Source organism: Chiroxiphia lanceolata, chromosome 12 (genome assembly GCF_009829145.1).
Source record: "Chiroxiphia lanceolata isolate bChiLan1 chromosome 12, bChiLan1.pri, whole genome shotgun sequence".
Classification (NCBI taxonomy): Eukaryota; Metazoa; Chordata; class Aves; order Passeriformes; family Pipridae; genus Chiroxiphia; species Chiroxiphia lanceolata.
The window spans coordinates 12,683,518-12,701,878 of NC_045648.1; the positions used below are offsets into that span (position 1 = coordinate 12,683,518).

General features: G+C 39.8%; 1 protein-coding gene across 1 annotated transcript in view; it reads right to left on the reverse strand.

Annotated features, from left to right (window-relative positions):
* The window catches only part of FAM214A (family with sequence similarity 214 member A), a 48,805-nt gene that overhangs the window by 13,987 nt on the left and 16,457 nt on the right, over positions 1-18,361 (reverse strand). Inside the window, exons 2-5 of the mRNA XM_032699836.1 lie at positions 3,953-4,137; positions 2,912-3,114; positions 2,345-2,470; positions 236-2,087 (exon numbers count right to left, since the gene is read on the reverse strand). Coding sequence (XP_032555727.1) covers positions 236-2,087; positions 2,345-2,470; positions 2,912-3,114; positions 3,953-4,137 — 2,366 coding nt within the window. The remainder of the gene's footprint in view (positions 1-235; positions 2,088-2,344; positions 2,471-2,911; positions 3,115-3,952; positions 4,138-18,361) is intronic.

Sequence of the window (18,361 nt, forward strand, 5' to 3'; positions counted from 1 at the left end):
TTTCTTGAGCACCTCCAGGGACAGTGACTCCACCACCTGCCTGGGGAGTCCATTCCAATGCTTAACCCTTCCTGTGAAGAAATTCTTCCTGAGTTACTTCAGACCAAGAAGACAATAGTAACATACTGCTTCCTACAAGATCAGCTTAAATCCCTCTTCCTATTGGTCCTTAGAAGATATAGGGTAAAAGCTATCTGACAGCTACAGGAATTAGTCTCTTCCCCCATGTATTTACCTGTACGTCTGGGTTCTTCTGCCGCTCGCACTTTACTACATTGTCTTCTGTAGGTTTCTTCTGAGAAGTGCTTTGAAAATCGAGGCCTGTTGGGTCTTCATTCTCATCATGTGCAGTTTTTGTTTTATCTTGTTTGGTTTTGTTTTTGAAACTGTCATGGTCTTTACTTAAATAATTTTCAATACTAATAAGCTGAGTATTTTGCTCATAAATATTTGGGTTTTTTGAGTCTTTATCTAAACACTTGAGATCATTTTTGTGCAAAGAGTCAGATACCGGCATCACGTTTGCTTTTTTTGTACCTTCAAGTATTCTGCATTTATCTATCTGTAAATTGTTAAAACTGTCTGTGCCATTGTTCTCACAAACAACTGTTCTTTCTTTAAGTTTATTTGTGCAAATCTGTTCATCAATGCTGCTGGAATTTGAACCCTGTTTAACTCTATTGGTTATCTGGTCTTTCTGTGCATAACCAGAATGTATTGTTTCCAATTTATCTGGAAATTCAGATTTATTTTCTTTAATACATGATGATGACGTGTGAATGTTACTAAATGCATGAGAAGTTTTATTTGAAGTCTGATGAAATGCATTTTGGACAGCTTCACTGGGTTTTGCTAAAACCAATTTTCTTCTTGCTTGGAGTTTCAGAGAAGTCTTCGATTCTCCATCAAACCTAGAAGGACTGATGGGAGTATCAGGTGTCTTTGTCCCTGATTTACTGCTGTCTTCTAACAAAGAAAAATTGGATTTAGCAAAAGAAACAGAAGACGGCTCCTTGCCTTTCTTCAGCAAATTTTCATCCTCGTATGTACTTCGGAAAATTTTTGAAGTAACTGGACTCGCCTCGTGCACTTTGAATGGACGTCCAGCAACATGAGAAGTAGCTGGATCACAATGAATCAAGTGTTGGGCAATCCTTGCTATCACCTCCTGCCGCTCCTGGAGCAGAGAATCGATCAGGGGATTACTCTCTCCTGCCGACTGACGGCCACAGTGGTTCATTGGAACACGGGCATCGAGCAGTGTGACCTCTGATACTGCTCTAGTTTTGCCTTCACCACCATCTTCTTGTATTGCATTGTCTAAGTTGGCAGTAGGAACAGGGGAGGTCTCCTTGCCTTTCCTTGGCAAGTTCTCATCTTCATAAGTACTCCGAAAAGCCTTTGGTGTAGGCGAGATGTTCTCATGTGTGTTGAACGGACGTCCAGCAACAACTGGTGAAGTAGCTGGGTCACAGTGAATCAAGTGCTGAGCAATCCTTGCAATGACCTCTTGTCGCTCTTGAAGCAAAGAGCCTATCAGAGGATTGGTTTCTCCTGTGGGCTGATGAGAGCAATGACTATTTGAAACACGGGAATCAACTAGAGAAAGGGATTTCAAAGTTCTGACCGGTGTTTCATGAGATTGTGTCTTACTGTCTGCTGTAGCATTATAGCACTGAACTTTAGACTGCGATGCCCCGAAGTCAGATCCAAGTCTGGTAGATGGATAAAGTTTTAAATTTCTGATAGACGTAGTAAATTCAGGCATCTTTTTTCCGTTAAGTAGGCCTTCAGATGTCCTTGTCCACGTCTGTTTCCCACGGAAACACTGCGGACTGGACGTACTGCCTTGCTGTGCAGCACTGGAGTCGCTGTGCTGATGTAACTTGCGCTCCTGCATTCGCTTTTCATAAAAGCTGAGGTTGGTGTGAATACTGCAGGTCAAAACTGGGTAGTTCGATTGTCTGGGCAAGGACTGGACGCTGACTCTCAAGGCCACGTTGTGAGAAACATTAGGAACAGGAAAGACATGCTCAGTGGGTGTCTGGGAGAACGTCCATTGCAAGTCCACATCTGCAGCGCTCACCCTGAAACAATACAGAAATTGCTAAATGAAGAGTCTTTAATTATCTACTTCACAACACATATGTCCAAGAAAAAGCACTAGAGACATCAGCAACTGCTGTACTTCCAAGGTTTATGAATCCTATAAAGCTGCCAAAGTACCAGCCCAACAACATGGCACCTTCTAAAAACAAACAGGAAAACAGGAGAGAAGAATGATTTTGAGACAAGCTGCAACAATCTGCAAACAACAAATGAGTTTTTTCCGTTCTAGGCATACCTGTACAGGATGTTTCGGGGAACAGCACCATGTGAAACACTCAGCCACGCGCTCAGCTGAGAGAAGAAAACAAAGGAGCGAACTGCCAGCAAAAGGGTTTTCTCCTCAATAAATCGATCTCCACTCCTAAGACATTTAAGGAGAAATACGTGGACATTGGTCAGAATATTCAGAGAACTATCAGAACTAGAACACTGTCAGATCTTCGGTCGGAAAACGAGACACAGCTGAATCAAGCAAAACAATGAAGTTTGGAAGACTTCAGAGCCTGATTTGTTTTTATCCACATTAGAATTTACACCGCTTAACATAACAAAAGTTAAATGTATTAAAAGGACAGTTTTCAGCTAGGAGCTTTTCATACTCTGCACTGCACAATGTGCACTGCAGAAAGTCTGAGCACAGGAAGACTAAAACTGAAGTGCTTAGATTTCACTAGTAAACAGTGGTTTTCTTACATCAGTCCTCATGGCAAAGGGCCAGTTCAAAACTACTAACCCATTACTTTAAAAACTTAAACATGACAAGATTCTTGCAACTATCAGCTAATCCTAATATCCAACTTACTGTCGAGGAACTGGCTCCAAAATCCACCTTTCTAAGAGCAATGCATCTTGTTTGATTGCAGGATCATTTAAATCATTCCCCTCGGTGGTGGGCCCTTCATCACTATAGCAACAGTCTGGAAGTAGCATCACTTCTACCATGATTGGAATATTGTTCTTCCACAGTAGCATAACCTCTGATCTGGTTCGCCTGGCCTGACGACACTGAGGGAAAGAAAAATGTCAACATACACAAGCCATAAAAATACTAGCCAGATTTAAATCTAATTTAAAAGCATATTCCAAAGTCCTAGAAAAGGGTAAGGGTTGAATTGTGTAAATCAGGCTCCACCAAATCAGAGATAGGATGCCAGAGCTATTAAATGAAAAATAATTAACAAATCCTTCACGGCTGCCATTTGAGCAACTTCTGCAGAAAATTAAAAAAAGCTCATAAAAATACATTTCCCCAACCACTACACTTTGCTACCTTGCAGCTTTCTCTCCACAAGGCATCTTCTTGGATAGACACACTCAGGCAGTATCTTTATAAATTCTGAGTCTTGGAGCAGGCTAACTTCTGCATGAAGTGGGAACTCAAATTCCCACAGGACTTAAGAACTTTTATTTGAGAGATGGGATGCTCCAACCTTACTCCCAAACAAACTGGCTAGATTTGATGTGCTTGTGTTTTTTTGGATCACTAACTTTTCAAGAACACCTAGAAAAGCAAAAAGTTAGGCAAGTCAGCCTACATTTTCTCCAAAGAAACCCCAGACCAAGAATGCTAAGTATAGCACTTGCCATTTGCATAATAAAGACTCAAATAGGTACTGCGTTCAGGTAGTCGTGCAGAATTTCATGTTCAAGGATAAAAGGCTTAATGATCTCTCATTTTCAGGACAGATCTATTATTAGTAGGACACTGAATTACATACTCCTTTAAATGCGGGACTGACAGAAAGCAGTTGTTGCTCATGCTTAGCTGTGAGTGCACTCTGGGGTTCTGGCTGACTTTAATCAAGGATGCACACCGGGACACTTGAAATGGGTCCCACCATACCTGGGCCAGTTTGTCGCTGCATTCATGCTTAGTTGTTGGTGGCTGACTCGACTGTGCCGGGGGGCAGTGAAAGCCCTCTGTCCTGCCCTTGATGGAATACTCTGGTGTCCGACCTTCCGTGATCAACAGGGCCAAGGATACCAGGAACTCCTCAGCTTCATACTCAAAGTATTCATCCAAAGTATCTGCCATTTCAAAAAGACAAAAATTAATGACATCTGCTGTATAACAAGCTTTCAGCTGTTGGCCGACCCTGCAGTTTGTTTCAATTTACACTTAAAATGAAAGAGAGGGAAATGGATCTTTTTATCAGACTGGCTTCACTCCCCATAAAGCCCACCACCCCCTGCTCTACCACCACAAAACAACTTTCTTCATCTCATAACGTTGTCACTACAAGCAAAGTTCGAAATACTCTAAAGAAAGCTTCATGTAACTGGTCAATGCACCACATTTCAGCAGAGCTGAGAAACAACCGTTTGTGTTTCCACAGCTTCTCTAGAAGACAAAAGGTTTCCTGGGCTCTAGTGGGATGAGAGTATGAATTGCCATTGTTAGTATCGTGTGACAGATGGAAAGAGAAGGCACAATATATAATAAAATAGATTAAAAATTTAAGAACAAAAAAAAAGAAATATTTACTTCTATTAGAGAAAAAGTGGGACACAGTGTTCTTTAAGATTTTTATTGTGAGTCCCTCCTGCTGAGAGCAAGGCTTACTTCAGAGGTCCATTTTTAGTTACCATTAACACACAGGAAATGTTCCCAAGAAACATACAGGGGTATTCATTGTTTTGTACCATGGTCAGTGTAAACTTGTGCAAAGAATTAAAACTCAACAAGTCTCTGTAGACAAAACAGCAGCTGGCAATGCTCTTCATGAAGAACCCTGGCACACTCAGTTCCTGCAGTTAGGATGCACCATTTTATGTGTGAAGGGTGTTTCGTAGAGCACCCTTCTCCTCCTCCTCCCTCATCACGAGGATGTCAGACATCATTCAAGAAGATTTAAGTACAACCAGATCATGTCGTTCTCCTCTCTGCTTTGAAACACTTCAAGCTTCAAAATTATTTAATTACTGAAGAGGTTACAGAAAACTCTTTTCCAAGAAAGCTAAAATACATTAACTTCAAAGTCTATTTTAAGAGCAGCAAAGAAAAGCAGGTGGAGGAAAGGCTGCCAGCAATTCTTTACCTTTATTTTTATGCTCTAGGGGAATAAAAGCACATGACATCTTCACAACTTTAGCTTAAATGTCCTATATCATCCACCAAAACAAAACTGCCACAGGGACAGAGTTAATTTCTATTCATGTTTCAATTGGCATGCACAAAATACCTTTCAGAAGTGTTTTTTGTCTTGGTTCCCTAACAGCAGAGCATTTGGCAAACATTGCAAGGCAGACTTGAGAGATCAATACGAGAATGGATGCATGAAACAAAAGCTCCAATTAAATGTGCAATTATCTGCATATGCAAATCGTAAAGTGTGTAAAACCAGATTTTGCATGTACATATTTACCTAGCCCAGGCTTGTACACCATGGACCCCAGGGCTTACAGCCTATTTTGAGGGATCTACTTAAGGTAAATAAGAGAAATCAGCCCACTGCCAAGGAACTCTGTTCATTGCACAGGAGCCCTCATCTTTACCGACTCTTTTTTTCCCCTCCTTTCTCCAGGAATACACTTGCAGAGCTGCTCTGGGTGGCAGGGACAGTCTGTAACGAGACACAGCCAAGGGTAGGGCACTCCTGACCCACACTGCACGTGCCACATCTGCACCCACACATCCATGAAAAGGTGCCAGGTGCTGAAGAACAGGGTGCTTCCAGGACAATTCATCTGGACACCACCTGCCCTCAGGCAGGAGAAAAGCCAAGGGACAGATGAATTATCCTGGAGGACCCCATAAGGCACGTGAACAACACATTAATTCATCTGACATAAGTTAAAATGGCCTTTCCCCTGATGGGTGGCAGAAAATGACTAATAAAGGGTGCATGAAAGATTAAAGGAATGGTAAATAACAGAGATGACAACACTTAGGCAGTGATATGAGTCCCCTACAAAATTAGGCACCGGCCATTTTTTTTTTTCCAGTTGAAAGTCTGGTGAACAATAGGCAAGTCATACCTGAGAATAGGAAAAAGGAATTTGGGAAGACTCTGAAAAGGATTTGGATATACAACAGACAAAGAAACAGTAATTGAAGCATTATCTTGCTGCTAAGATGATCTTTTTATGTCCAAAGGTCATGGTAATTTCAAGAAAGCCACAGCAGGAAGGATCACTACTGGAGTATTTTCCCTACTCTGACACAGAAGTTCCAAAAATCTAGAAAGTGTTCAATAAAATCTAGGAAGTGTTCAAATCTAGAAAGTGTTCAAATTAAACAAGAATTGTCTCATGCCTAGCAGACTAAACAAAGCTAATTCATCCTTAAAAAAATATGCAAGAAGTGTTCTTTCTAGTTAAAATATGTAAAACCATCTACAGTTTTTAAGAAAAAAGCATAGAACACGATCAAGATCTGCATGTGCACAGTAAGATGTAATACCTGAAAATTTACACTGAAGAATTTTAAATGGCAAATAATAGTGAAATAAACATGCCCTTTAATTAACAGCAGTTTACTATGTGAAGCAGTAGACCTTCTATTATTTAGCTCTCTTTTTAAAAAGATGATTCATATCTTATCAAAATCTTCTGGACTTGGCACAAATTGATAGATAAATCCTATGGCCTGAGTGCTTGTGCTGAGCAGGTTAGATTTAGGTAAAAAAACCACCCCTTTTTTTGCATTAAAAACCATCTGATACCAAAGCTTATATTGCACACTTGAAGTGCTCAGTGTCTTCACAGATACATATCACAAGTTGGTACAACAAGCCATAGACAGTTTAAGCATGTCCAAATGCAAGTTCCAGGGAATACTAAATAAGTAAGATCTAGTGAATAGAGCAGAGTACATAAATCTGAAATGATCATCGCTCCAGATTCAGATTACATACACAATATTACTTTATGGAAACAGATAAAACTTGCTTCTAAGTTCAATTTGCAAATACTGCCTCTGTTCCTGTATCAGACCTATTATTCCAGAAGCACCCAGTTTCTTGCCTTAAGGACAGAAGACCCAAGTAGACAGACATTTATATATTTATATTGGCTGCAGTTACAAAAACACCACATTGTTTCAAAATAAAAACTGCATCACTTTAAAGGGTGATAAACAGCAAGTTTATCTGAACTAGGAAAGCTACTGTTTTCATAACAGTATTATAAAGACAGGGTCAGTGCTTTAAAATCATGCCAGCAATGTAACAGACCAGTTATTTGACCTAAACTTTAAAAAAAAAAAAAAAAAAAGAAAGCACAAACAGCAGTAGATATTGAGGAAATATATTCTCCTATAAACTTGATGTGGCATAGGTTTTTTTTAACTCCACTACATCTCTACATCATTTAGCAACTTCTAAGAGGTTTCATAAATAAAAAATCTTGTGACTATTGAGAAGCCTGGTAATTGTTCCTATACAACAGACAGAGATGATGCAAGTTGATGTAATTGAGGACAAGGGTGGAAAGACATTTATAGAAACAGCAAACTCAGTGTTCAGTTAAAAAAAGTCTTATTCTGTGTGTGCTGCAACTGTTTGGTTTTGTGTCTGAATCAGCCCTAAGACACATCATATATTGTATATAGAATAACCTCAATCCTATAACCTGACTATAAAATATGAGTTATTCTGCTTTATCTCTAGCAATGGAACATACAAGTATATAGCATAAAATATGCATCCCAGCAGTGTCTGGGGTTTATTCTCCTTAAAATAGAAAAAAAATCCAGTTACTAGTCACAAGTACATAGGAATTAAAGTAATAATGCTCTATAGCCCTTTAATCAATACATTGAAACTAAAGTTTATTGACCAGGTGGTCACAAGAGATAGCAGTAGATGTCAGAGTACTCTAGGAGGAAAAAGGAGGAAACTATAAATTTAGACTGAAGCTACTATACACAGATCAAAGTGTAGAACACTGGAGAACTGAAACCTGAAGGCACATCCTTTTGTCTTCTTTTGCCTCTTCACATACCAACCTCAACAAAGACTGATTTTCTACACCTTCTGGACAAACAGAGAAGTCCATTTAACCAGAGATGTCAAAGAGAGTCTTCAATCCCTGTCCTCCCCCATCCACTACACACAGGTACATAAGCACTGGAATAAAGAATACTCACAATTCACTCCCACCCTTTCCCCCCAACAAAAATTAAATTGACTCACATCCTGAAACATCAATTAAAGTTAGTTATGTGGTAGGAGGGATTCACAAATCCACTTAACTGTAACCCAAGGACTCTCCTAAAACTTCAGTTAATCCATTTATGCCCAGCTGACTCCTTTCCCAACTAGGTCACACTAGTGCAGACCAACTCCCTTCCCTTTCCTATTACAGCATTTTCTGTAGTAATTACAGAAAATGTTTTCCTGAAATACGTGTATTAGAAAAGCATTTAATCTGTTCTCTAGGCTTAGGCAGGAAACAAAGACATTTGGTATCATGTAACCCATTGTGCTCCAGGTGCCATCAGAAGACACATTTGGAAGCTGCTGCCTTGTCCTGCCTGGGGACAGCAAGGCACTGAATGGCCCCAGCAGAGCCTCCCCTGCCCTGTGCCACCCTCCCATCATGACCAGGCAGTGATACAACTGCAGTCTTTCTTATTTTATTGTCCCAGCACCTTTCATACTGCACTGCTCACCACAACTGCCTACCAAGCTCGTCCTCTCCTCAGAAAAAGAGCTCATTTTTGTAAAGTGCCTTTCTTCAAAGAAAGGCAAATTAGTTCAACTCGAAGTATCCATTACTCCTCACCTTCCCCAGCTGAGGGTTAATTTCTTCAAGAGTTCATGAAACAACTAATAATTTCCTTTGAATATGTTCTGTAACAGTCCAGACCTTTTCTAAAAGACTTTAGGTACCCATAATAAATTTTGAAGGCCACCAATTCAAAGTAATCACATTTCTATTTCACTTCTTAGGAAGTTGAAACCTAGTAAGCAAAACAAAATATGGAGTGCAGTGTAGGCTGTTGGGATTCCTAGCTGATGCAAGCCCTGCTCCTGCTCTACCCAGGCTGTCCAGTGAGCTCTGTGGCACGGTTGCCTACATCTGCTCTCTGGTTCCTTTTTGAGAGACTAGAAGCACAGCTTAGGTACTTGGATCTTATTTTTTGTACTTGTAGTACAGGCAGTCCATAAGGAGACACTTCAGTCTGAGAGTCCCATGGCAGGAGAGTCAGGTACACTGGAGAAAAAGGGGCTGCACCGTCAGCATCCAGAACCCATCACAACCTAGCAAAGGCACTGCTCTGCACTGAAAAAGTTACAGCAGAAGCTCTTCTCCCAAAACAGTCAATTCTGAACAAGTTTTAGTATCTTCCTATTCCAAGAAATAGGTTAAAGGTAGTTCCACATTTTAAGAGTAAGGCAGGGATTCAAGAAACTACTGTAAAGGAAATGAAACACAATGTAAACGTTTGACTAACAGCTTCTCTTCTGGAATTAGAAACACCTACGGATGCTTTGGTTAACTAATTCCATGTTGTGCTTCACTTCAAAAGAAAGTTGCCCTTGAATCCCCCAAATTCATGATTCTCTAAATGAGCAGTCATGTTGTGTCTGCATATTATAAACCCATAATTATATCTGAAGTCACACGCTTCAAAAGCTTTGCAATATTAACAGTTTAGGTTTAATTTAAGCTATCAAGAGTTAAAGTCATGAGATGGCCTACTTGTTTCAAGAAACAAGCTATTAGCTACTTAAACTCAAGCAATGAATTCAAATGTAATGAACTGGTTACTCACCTTAACTTAGGAAAAATCCTATACAGATATTTTTTTTTACCCACATTGACATCTGTCTCATATTCCTATGGCTCAAGATCTTTGAGCTTAGGGACAGTCATTGTGAAAACATGAGGAGAGTAGCACAGTACTTCATCTTACTGTTACTGTCTCCTTACTTTTTCCAGGGTACCAAACTGAACCACTACGTGATTATTGAAGCATTTCAGCTGTAGGCAGAAAACGGCAGCATAGGAATTTGTATTAGAACAGATGCATACCTGCTATTCAAAGAAAATAACAGTATAAGCTATAAAAAGTTGCTGGACCTACATAGTTTCATGTAGAACAGGAAGAAATTCACCCACTTTTGTGCCGTTATGCCAGTTTATAACTAGAAAAACAAAACAAAGCACACCATCTTATAAGTCAGGGGGGAGTTTTAAAAATCGAGACACAGCTACGTGGCAGCTGATGAAGTTACTCCAGAGTTCCAGAGCAGTAAAAATCAATCAGTGCCATCAGCTGCACTCCAGGGAGCAGTGCTGCAGTAACTCCCCTGGTACGTGTGTATCGCTTCCTATCCAGCACGTTCCTGCTGGACGCCTCTCACAGCATCCAGAGCTAATCTCGAGGCAGCTTTACTGTAAATAAAGAGAGACTGGTCTTAAAAATGGGCTGGGAGAAAGCAAAAGTACAATTCACAGTTTACTAAAACTCATCCAAGTTCAAACAGCTTAATAATTAAATCCAGTTATGTTCATTTCAAGCCTAAGTTCCCTGCAGTCACCTCAGAAACTACCGCTCTCTCGAGAGTGTAAAAGGCAGATTGTTAAACTGATCTGGGTGTTCCCATCTTGCTTCCTGCGTTTTGGCTGACATCCTATTTTGCCATCACCATACTGCTTACTGAGTCACTTCTCTTCTTCCAACTGTAGCTTTCTATTTTTACCTAAGCAACAACAGTTTAACGTGCTTCTTTTGATTTGTGGGCATTAAACCAGATTCTAAATCCAATATTTGCATTTTCATCAGGGAAACTGGTTTTATTTTCTCCTAACTGGACAAAGAAAAGTAGTATGTAAGAATCACAAATTGTGAAGTAGGTCAATCATTACAATTTCAACATCTGTATTTAGTACAAGGAAAGCAATACCTGAAAACATGAACTCTGAGGCTTATTTCATACCTCCGGTCACCAAAAGTCAGAAGAGAACATGTATATTCTAAAATACAGCTGTCCCACTTTATCCTGACATGGGTATATAAGTGCTGAAATGTTGGTATAAAGTTGTAAGATTATCAGTGCTGCAATCTTTAGCATTTTAAATAGAACAGAAATATTTAAATAGAATAGAAATATAGAATAGAAATGTTCTGTTAGGGGAACAGAACATTTGGTTTTTGCTGATCCCTAAACTAAAGGTTGTATTTGTACCAACGTGCTACAACTGGACAGGCCCTGAAAGCAAAGAGGACTTGGCTCAGCTAATGCCCTTATTTAACCAATTTTCTGTTTTCCTTTATATTACAGTTTCCTACATTGTGATTACGTTAAATGTGACTACACAAAAAAATCTGAAGTTGCACCATAATGAAACAAAGATGCCTATCAGGAGCAGACCAATTAATTTGCATTCATTCTTCTCTAGCTTTTTACATTTTCCCTTACTTAGCTGATGCCTCTGCCTAAATTAGACTGTGTTTGAACAAACTGCCTGACTTGATAAACCTACCTGAACCAAAAAAAAAAAAAAAATTAAATCCCAACAAAGCAATAGGATTTCTAATTCTGCTACTCAAAACTATTTTTCAGGTATTTCTGTTAATTTCCAAAAGAAAATAATTAGAGAAAACATCTTTTTTTGAATTAGTATGTGGCTCTCAGTATAGAACAGACACTCGGCTGTAATTGGAAGGGAATAAAGGATTTATATTTAGCCTTCACTCACCACCAATGCAATGATTTATCACCCTTGTAAATATGCTGATATAAATTTTGCAGAATTATATTGCAAACAAATTACTGAAATGCTCCTGTTTTAAATCCCACCCTAGTTCACAGGAGGGAGCAAGGGCAAGGTGGAGCTCAGCCCTAGGGCAGCTTCACAGGCACTGGCACCACAGTGTGAAACCACATCCGAGAAGCTCGGTTTGGGGGGCTGAAGGAGCCAGGTGCCACCCTGGAACAGAAAACAGAGCACACCTGAGCTTACAGAATATGTGAACATTTCTTCCTAATGTGTTTTCTGGGAAAACTGCTAACAACATTTATATTAAAATAGAGATTTTCCAATATGAATCTTCTAGATGTATATGTTTATGTTTTTTCCATACTTCCTTCACTGACTTTCCTTCCTTATGACTTTCATAAAGGTTTCCCCAGCCAAAGGAACTTTGGAGATGAGAATGATGACCATCTTCACTATGGCTACTCATTAACTCAAGAACAAGCTTAGCAGCAACTACATGGCTAAGACACACAGCCTGAAGGCTTTCATCAACCCACTAAACTTCACGTTTGCTCTAAATATCATACTGCAGTGGCTCCAAAGCTGCTGCTTTCTTTTCAGAGGAAACCAAACATGAATTTACATTGAAAAAGCACAGATATTTAGTTAAGCCTCATCTCTTTCTGAAGGCATATCATCCATATGACAGTTGCAGCACTGAATTAGGAAGTATAACTCTATTTGGAAGCCAAGGCATCCCTCCCATTAAACAGGTTGATGGCAGCTCTGCATTAAATTCCAGCTGCGATAGCATTTTTATAATATATAAATAAAAGTGTGTGCCAGAAATTTTATTTGAGGCCCTAAACACAATACAATTCAGGATGACAGACATAAGTTTCCACTTTAATTTGTTTAACAATCCAGCTTGACAAAGATTCAACTATTTGCAGACTTCTGTAATATTTTACACAAAGATTGGTTTAAAGATGGAAAGCAGTAATTTGTGATAATAAATCGCTTTCAGATGTTACTAGAAAACAACAAAGACCTATTTAAAAATCCTACAGTAGGTATTTCAATGCTTATGACAGCAGCCCTCTACTTAAAACACAATATGTTTTCATCTTTTGCTGACCAGATTTTTGCTAAAGTATTACTCAGTTTACCCCTCTGTAGCTTATCATTTTCACAGCAGACACAAGTACCTTTGGGAAGAGCATTCATAGGGATGTAGGGTTACATGGGCCAAAAATGCTGGTTTCTAAAATTTCTGCACTAACACCAAGAATTTTTCTCTTTGGGGTATTTCATGCTTTATCTCCTCCCCTTAAATATTTATTGTGCTTAGAAACTTTGACAATATACTTTCAAGTGTTCTTGTGCTTATTTTTCCATTAATACTGATAAAATAACACTTCTGAGGAGGAATGTGAAGTAGACTTCAGCTGTCAAAAGGATTTTCAGCAAATGATTTTGGAAGAGTCATTAAGGGCCTGACAAAACTCCAGTGGGAGCACAAAAAACTCACTGGGAAAGGCCACTGCACTGTGTGTGCACAGGTTCCACTCTGGTTTAGAACCACCAGGCACAAACTGGAATTCTTCTTCCATAAGACTGCTGCAAGAAAAGTAACTGTTACATCATGTGCTCTCTGCTTCAGACCATAGATGGACTTCTTGGAAAATAAACCAGAGAGAATTTGAAAAGCGCTATGTGAGAGTACTGACTCATTTTTGGGTGGAATCAGCAGGGATGCCACAGCCACTGGAGTCAAGGAAACCCCCTAAAAAAAGTACCACGTTTTCTTACTGGATCACCCATTATGGAAACCTTTCACTAAGCACTCAGCCCTCAACACTATTGTTGTCAAGGCAAGTGAGGTTTTATAAGTGCCAAAATGCTCGGCCTTCCACACACTCCAAAAACTTTCAAAAGCAGTAGCCAAACATTCTCATCTTCCCACTATGGTCAGGTGCCCAATGGTTTTTGATAACCATACTACTGAGGAAGCTCTTGTATATTGAAAATCTCTTCAAAGATACCTATCAGTATCTATTTTTAATAGATATTGCAATTTCTCAGTTTTACTGTGGTTACAAAAAAACCCACAAAAAACCCAAACCAAAACAAAAAAACCCCATACATACACAAAAAAACCCAACAAACAAACAAATGAAAAACCCAAACAAAACCCCAACCAAACAACAGTAAACCAGAGAACATTGTGGGATAGGGGTGGGTAGAAGTCTAAATGTTTTTGGAAAAGGAACCCCAACATCTATGACCAAATCCAATTTTTGGTGAAAGGCTATAAAAACAACCCAGACAAACAACCGAGGCCTCTCCCATGCATGATTAGTATGTCACTTCTTCACAGGCAAGAATTTTACATCATCATCTACATGGCATGTTTTAAAAAAGTTTTGGGTTTGTTACTTGCATTACAAATTTGGTAAGAGTGCAAAAAAGATGCTATCAGCAACTCACCAGTGAGGCAATAAGCCCTGCACCCACCCAAAAAGCAACCCCTCTCCCTCAAGGACACTCAATTTCAAATATTCTGTTGTCTTAGAGGAGCCTGTAAAAACTATAAAGCTGTGAATGAATGCCAGCACTGTTACTCAGGTCAGCCAATGGCCCTGATCCAGATAAATGAAGGTTAATTTGCTTTATTTTTAAATTCTATAGAAGATGACAGTCTGTGCAGTTTTCCACAGGGCTGAAAAGACCTCATGGGCCAGGAACAAAAAAATATGAAACTGCCTGGGCAGTAATGAACTTTTAGTTCAATCTAAATCATCAAAATAGTCATTTTACATGTCTAGACCTATTTCATCTGTGCAAGTACTGAATACCTTGATGTATTGCATGCAGGTTTTGTTCCTCTTTGTTTTCATGCAATTTGAAGAATTGACAGGATCTAGCTGAGTGACATTTATCTTATTACAGTTCAGATTTACTTTAAGATTTTAAAAAACCCCGAAACAATCAGACTAATGAAACTCATACATGTATCTTGGAAAGCACCTTTTTAAAAACTGGGCCCACTTGAACACTGAAATTTCAAACAGCATACTTGCTTGCTTACAAAATTCAAATGTCTGCTTTCCCTCTCCCCTTGATTCAACCATCCTGCCAGGCTTGCTTTGCAGCTTTGAAGGCTACCAGAAACATCCAGCCACCAGGCACCTCACAGAACAAAACAAGTTCATGACAATCCGAGATGCAAGACACTCGTGCAAAGTGCCAAAATTAACAAGAGCAAGAATAATAACGTGTATTCACAACGTATCTGTTCAAAACAATTCTCCCTTCAAGAGGAAAAAGTGAGTTCACGGCTGACTGCGCTGCTGCTGGCACGGAGCGAGGGCAGGCACGGTGAGGCCAGCAGGCAAAAGTCTCCCTGCACAGCGCTGACCTCGAGTCACCCACTATCCCCGGCCTCCCCTCCAAGTTTATTGGCTGCACGTGTGTTTTGTAACACCCTGTACTGCGTATTCTTAGAACATACTTTCCAGAGAACCAAGGGGACAGGGCTCACCCCTCCACGATCACCTCCAACCCAATCTCACCAGCAGCAGCAGCATCCTGCTCCTCAAGATAAACTATCAGTTCATAGAACAGTAAAGGATCCAAACCCCTACGTTCGTGTGCTCTAAAATCAGGTGACCTGTGAGTCAAGAGACAAGGCAATAAATTATTAGGAAAAACAAAACACTGCACTAAAAATAGAGTACACGAGCAGCGTATGAAGAACAACAGTTTTTACCCAGTCAAAGCTCAAGGCCCTCCCCAGCCTCTTTTGTATCTGTACAAAAACAACTCACATAAGCAAAGACAGATAAACAAATAAAACCTAACTTTACTTCCTCCTTGATAATTTGCAAATATATATTTAATTAAAAGTACACATCGGGGGCAGAAAAAAAAAGCTGAATCTTGGACCAGCAGAAAAAGTAATAATGTCCAAAGTAAATATTCAGTGAAACTTCAATCAGAAGACGTCAGAATTACTTTATTTCAGGGAAAATTGCTCCAAGCTGACTTCAGCTCAGATATGCCAAAAAGTCACTATCTGCTACATCAGCTACTAGTATAGTGCAGGCAACATTAAGGATTTGCCCACTTGTCAGGTTTAATAGATTTAATAAATTATTGTAAATGCTCAAGTTAAGCATCAGGTAAAAAAAAAAAAAGACCCTCACAAACATTCCAGAATCCATACAGATGCCACTCCTACTTATTTTGTCAACCCTCTCATTACCAAAAACATTATATAGAGATTTTCTACTAGAAATCAATAAAGAAAATAAATGTTGTTACTGACAAGTGACAAGAATGCATAATTTTGTTGGAGGAAGACAATCTTTTCTTGAGAGATAACAAAGCAGTAAACATAGAAGAGTACAGTCAAAGAAATTTTAAATTTCCATTTAGAAGTATATGACTACATTGGCTATTACTGTAAACAGCTGGTTTTTTGCAATCACTTATCTTCAAGAACTAATTAAAAACACATCTGAGAAATTTTTAGCACAGAACATTTTATTCTTACCATCTGAATTAGTGGTTGATCTTGAAAGGATCAGAATCTGGCACAGGAATCCAGACAACAAGCAACCTGCCCTCTTTATCCCCAGAAAAACAGGCAAACTGGGTTCACTACCACCCTTCTTGCTGGGCTGGATCCCTAGGAAATAGCACCTAGAGAATTGCTTTCAGCGTGAGTTGGTTTTCCTCTTGACTATGGAAAAACACTGTCTGAAATCCAAAGATTTTCCTCAGAGACAAATTCCAAGCTGTGATAAAGCTGGAAACAAGCCCTGCCAGTGGGGACCTCTGGGCCGGGCACAGCCCACGTGAATGCCACCCGGGCTTTGGCTAACAGATGGCAGTGCCTTATCTGCCTGCTTGGGAAGTGCCAGCAGAGCCCACAGGATTTCTCATGGAATTCGTCACCAAAAACCAGTGTGAAAAAGACACAGACCAGTTAGGGCCTCACAACCATCCAGCCTCATAAGGAAGGTACGTCTGGCCGGTGTCTAACAGGAAACCCTATTTTCCTGTTGTCTTTTTTGTCTCTTTTACTCTTTTTTTTTTTTTTCAAGTTTTCAAGATCCTCCATGGCTTATCACCACTCCTGTTGTCACCCACTCACTACTGCAGTAAACTGGCCTCTGATTACTTCAATCACTAGCATTTACTCCCCCTGTATTGTCCTGCAGTGGGGAAGAACACTTGATTAAAATGACTCTACTTTCCAGCTTCTGGGTTATGGTGATAAAGGCTTGTTAGCCTGTATGCTGGGAGCACAGTTTATCTGTCTCATCAGTATTATCCCTTTGTTTCCTCACAGCCCTCTGTTGGAAGCCATTGATTTTACATTTGATACTTGCATAAGGTCTGAGGTGAGGGCAGTCTTTTGTTCCATGCTTGTATAATACCCAGTAAAACATGATACCCAAGCGTGACTCTTAATTTGTATCACAGATAACGAATAATAATCTTCAGGAATTTGCTTCCCTTCTCTTTAAGTGCCATTATGGCTGAGTTACACACCTGGAGGCTGAAGAAGTCCTTGATCCGTCTAACACAGCAATATGATACACTTGGAAAACACAGTTTGAGAATATAGTGGCTTGGTACACATCTTGAAATACTTCCTTAATTCTGTAAAGAAGCCACTGGTGTAGTGCAAGACCACAAGCAGAGAGGCACCTGACAAACACAGCAAAAGCTGGGGAAACTACAAGTTCTTAACAGCTTTGATAAAACAGACTCACAAAGGGCTGTTTATGCTTTATGAGAAGTGATCTGTATTCAGTAACATACACGGGTCTTGTTCATGACTTTCTAGATCAAAACCTGCCCTCCCATAGTTTTGGTGCCATGAAGTTTAGTCTATACCAAGAATCCTTCAGGTGCCCTACTCTAAAAAGAGATATTGACACTTCAGATTGAATTTAACTGCAGCAGGTACAGAACCTGAAGAGTATCTTTGCTATAAAAACAAGAAAGAGAGCACTTGGGGTCCTTCTAGCATCCTGCTCACACAGCCAAAGGTAAGCACCTCAGCAAAAAGGGCACAGAAAAGCAGGGCTGTAGCAACAGATCTCCAGAATACTCACCCATTCTTTAACAGCTGAGCCAAAGGGGCAGAGAAGGTCCTACCCTGTCTAGCAGCAGCTTCAAGCCCCTCTGTGGCCGCTGCTACAGGCTTCTACAGTCCTACAGTGACATTTCTTAACTTCCACAAGGAGGACAAATGCCTGCCTGCACATGCAAGTCAGATGAAAAGCCAGATCCACCCCACCAGCTACAGGCCCTTCCTCACCTCTCTGTACCATACCCAGGTCAAATGCACAGAGCTTCCTACCTCCTCCTCTCTTTCCCCCTTGCAATGCTATTCGAGGTAAATGAATGTTATAAGTTAAATGAAAAGGATTCAGAGAGATCTGCTCAGACTATAAACTTTTGTATTTAAACTAATGCTTTAACTGCCAAGCATTTTAAAGTATACAGTACTCCAAACATCTTTTAGAAAGAAGTTATAGGAACTAAAATACGCAAGGCCTCTAGGAATTCATATCCACTTTCT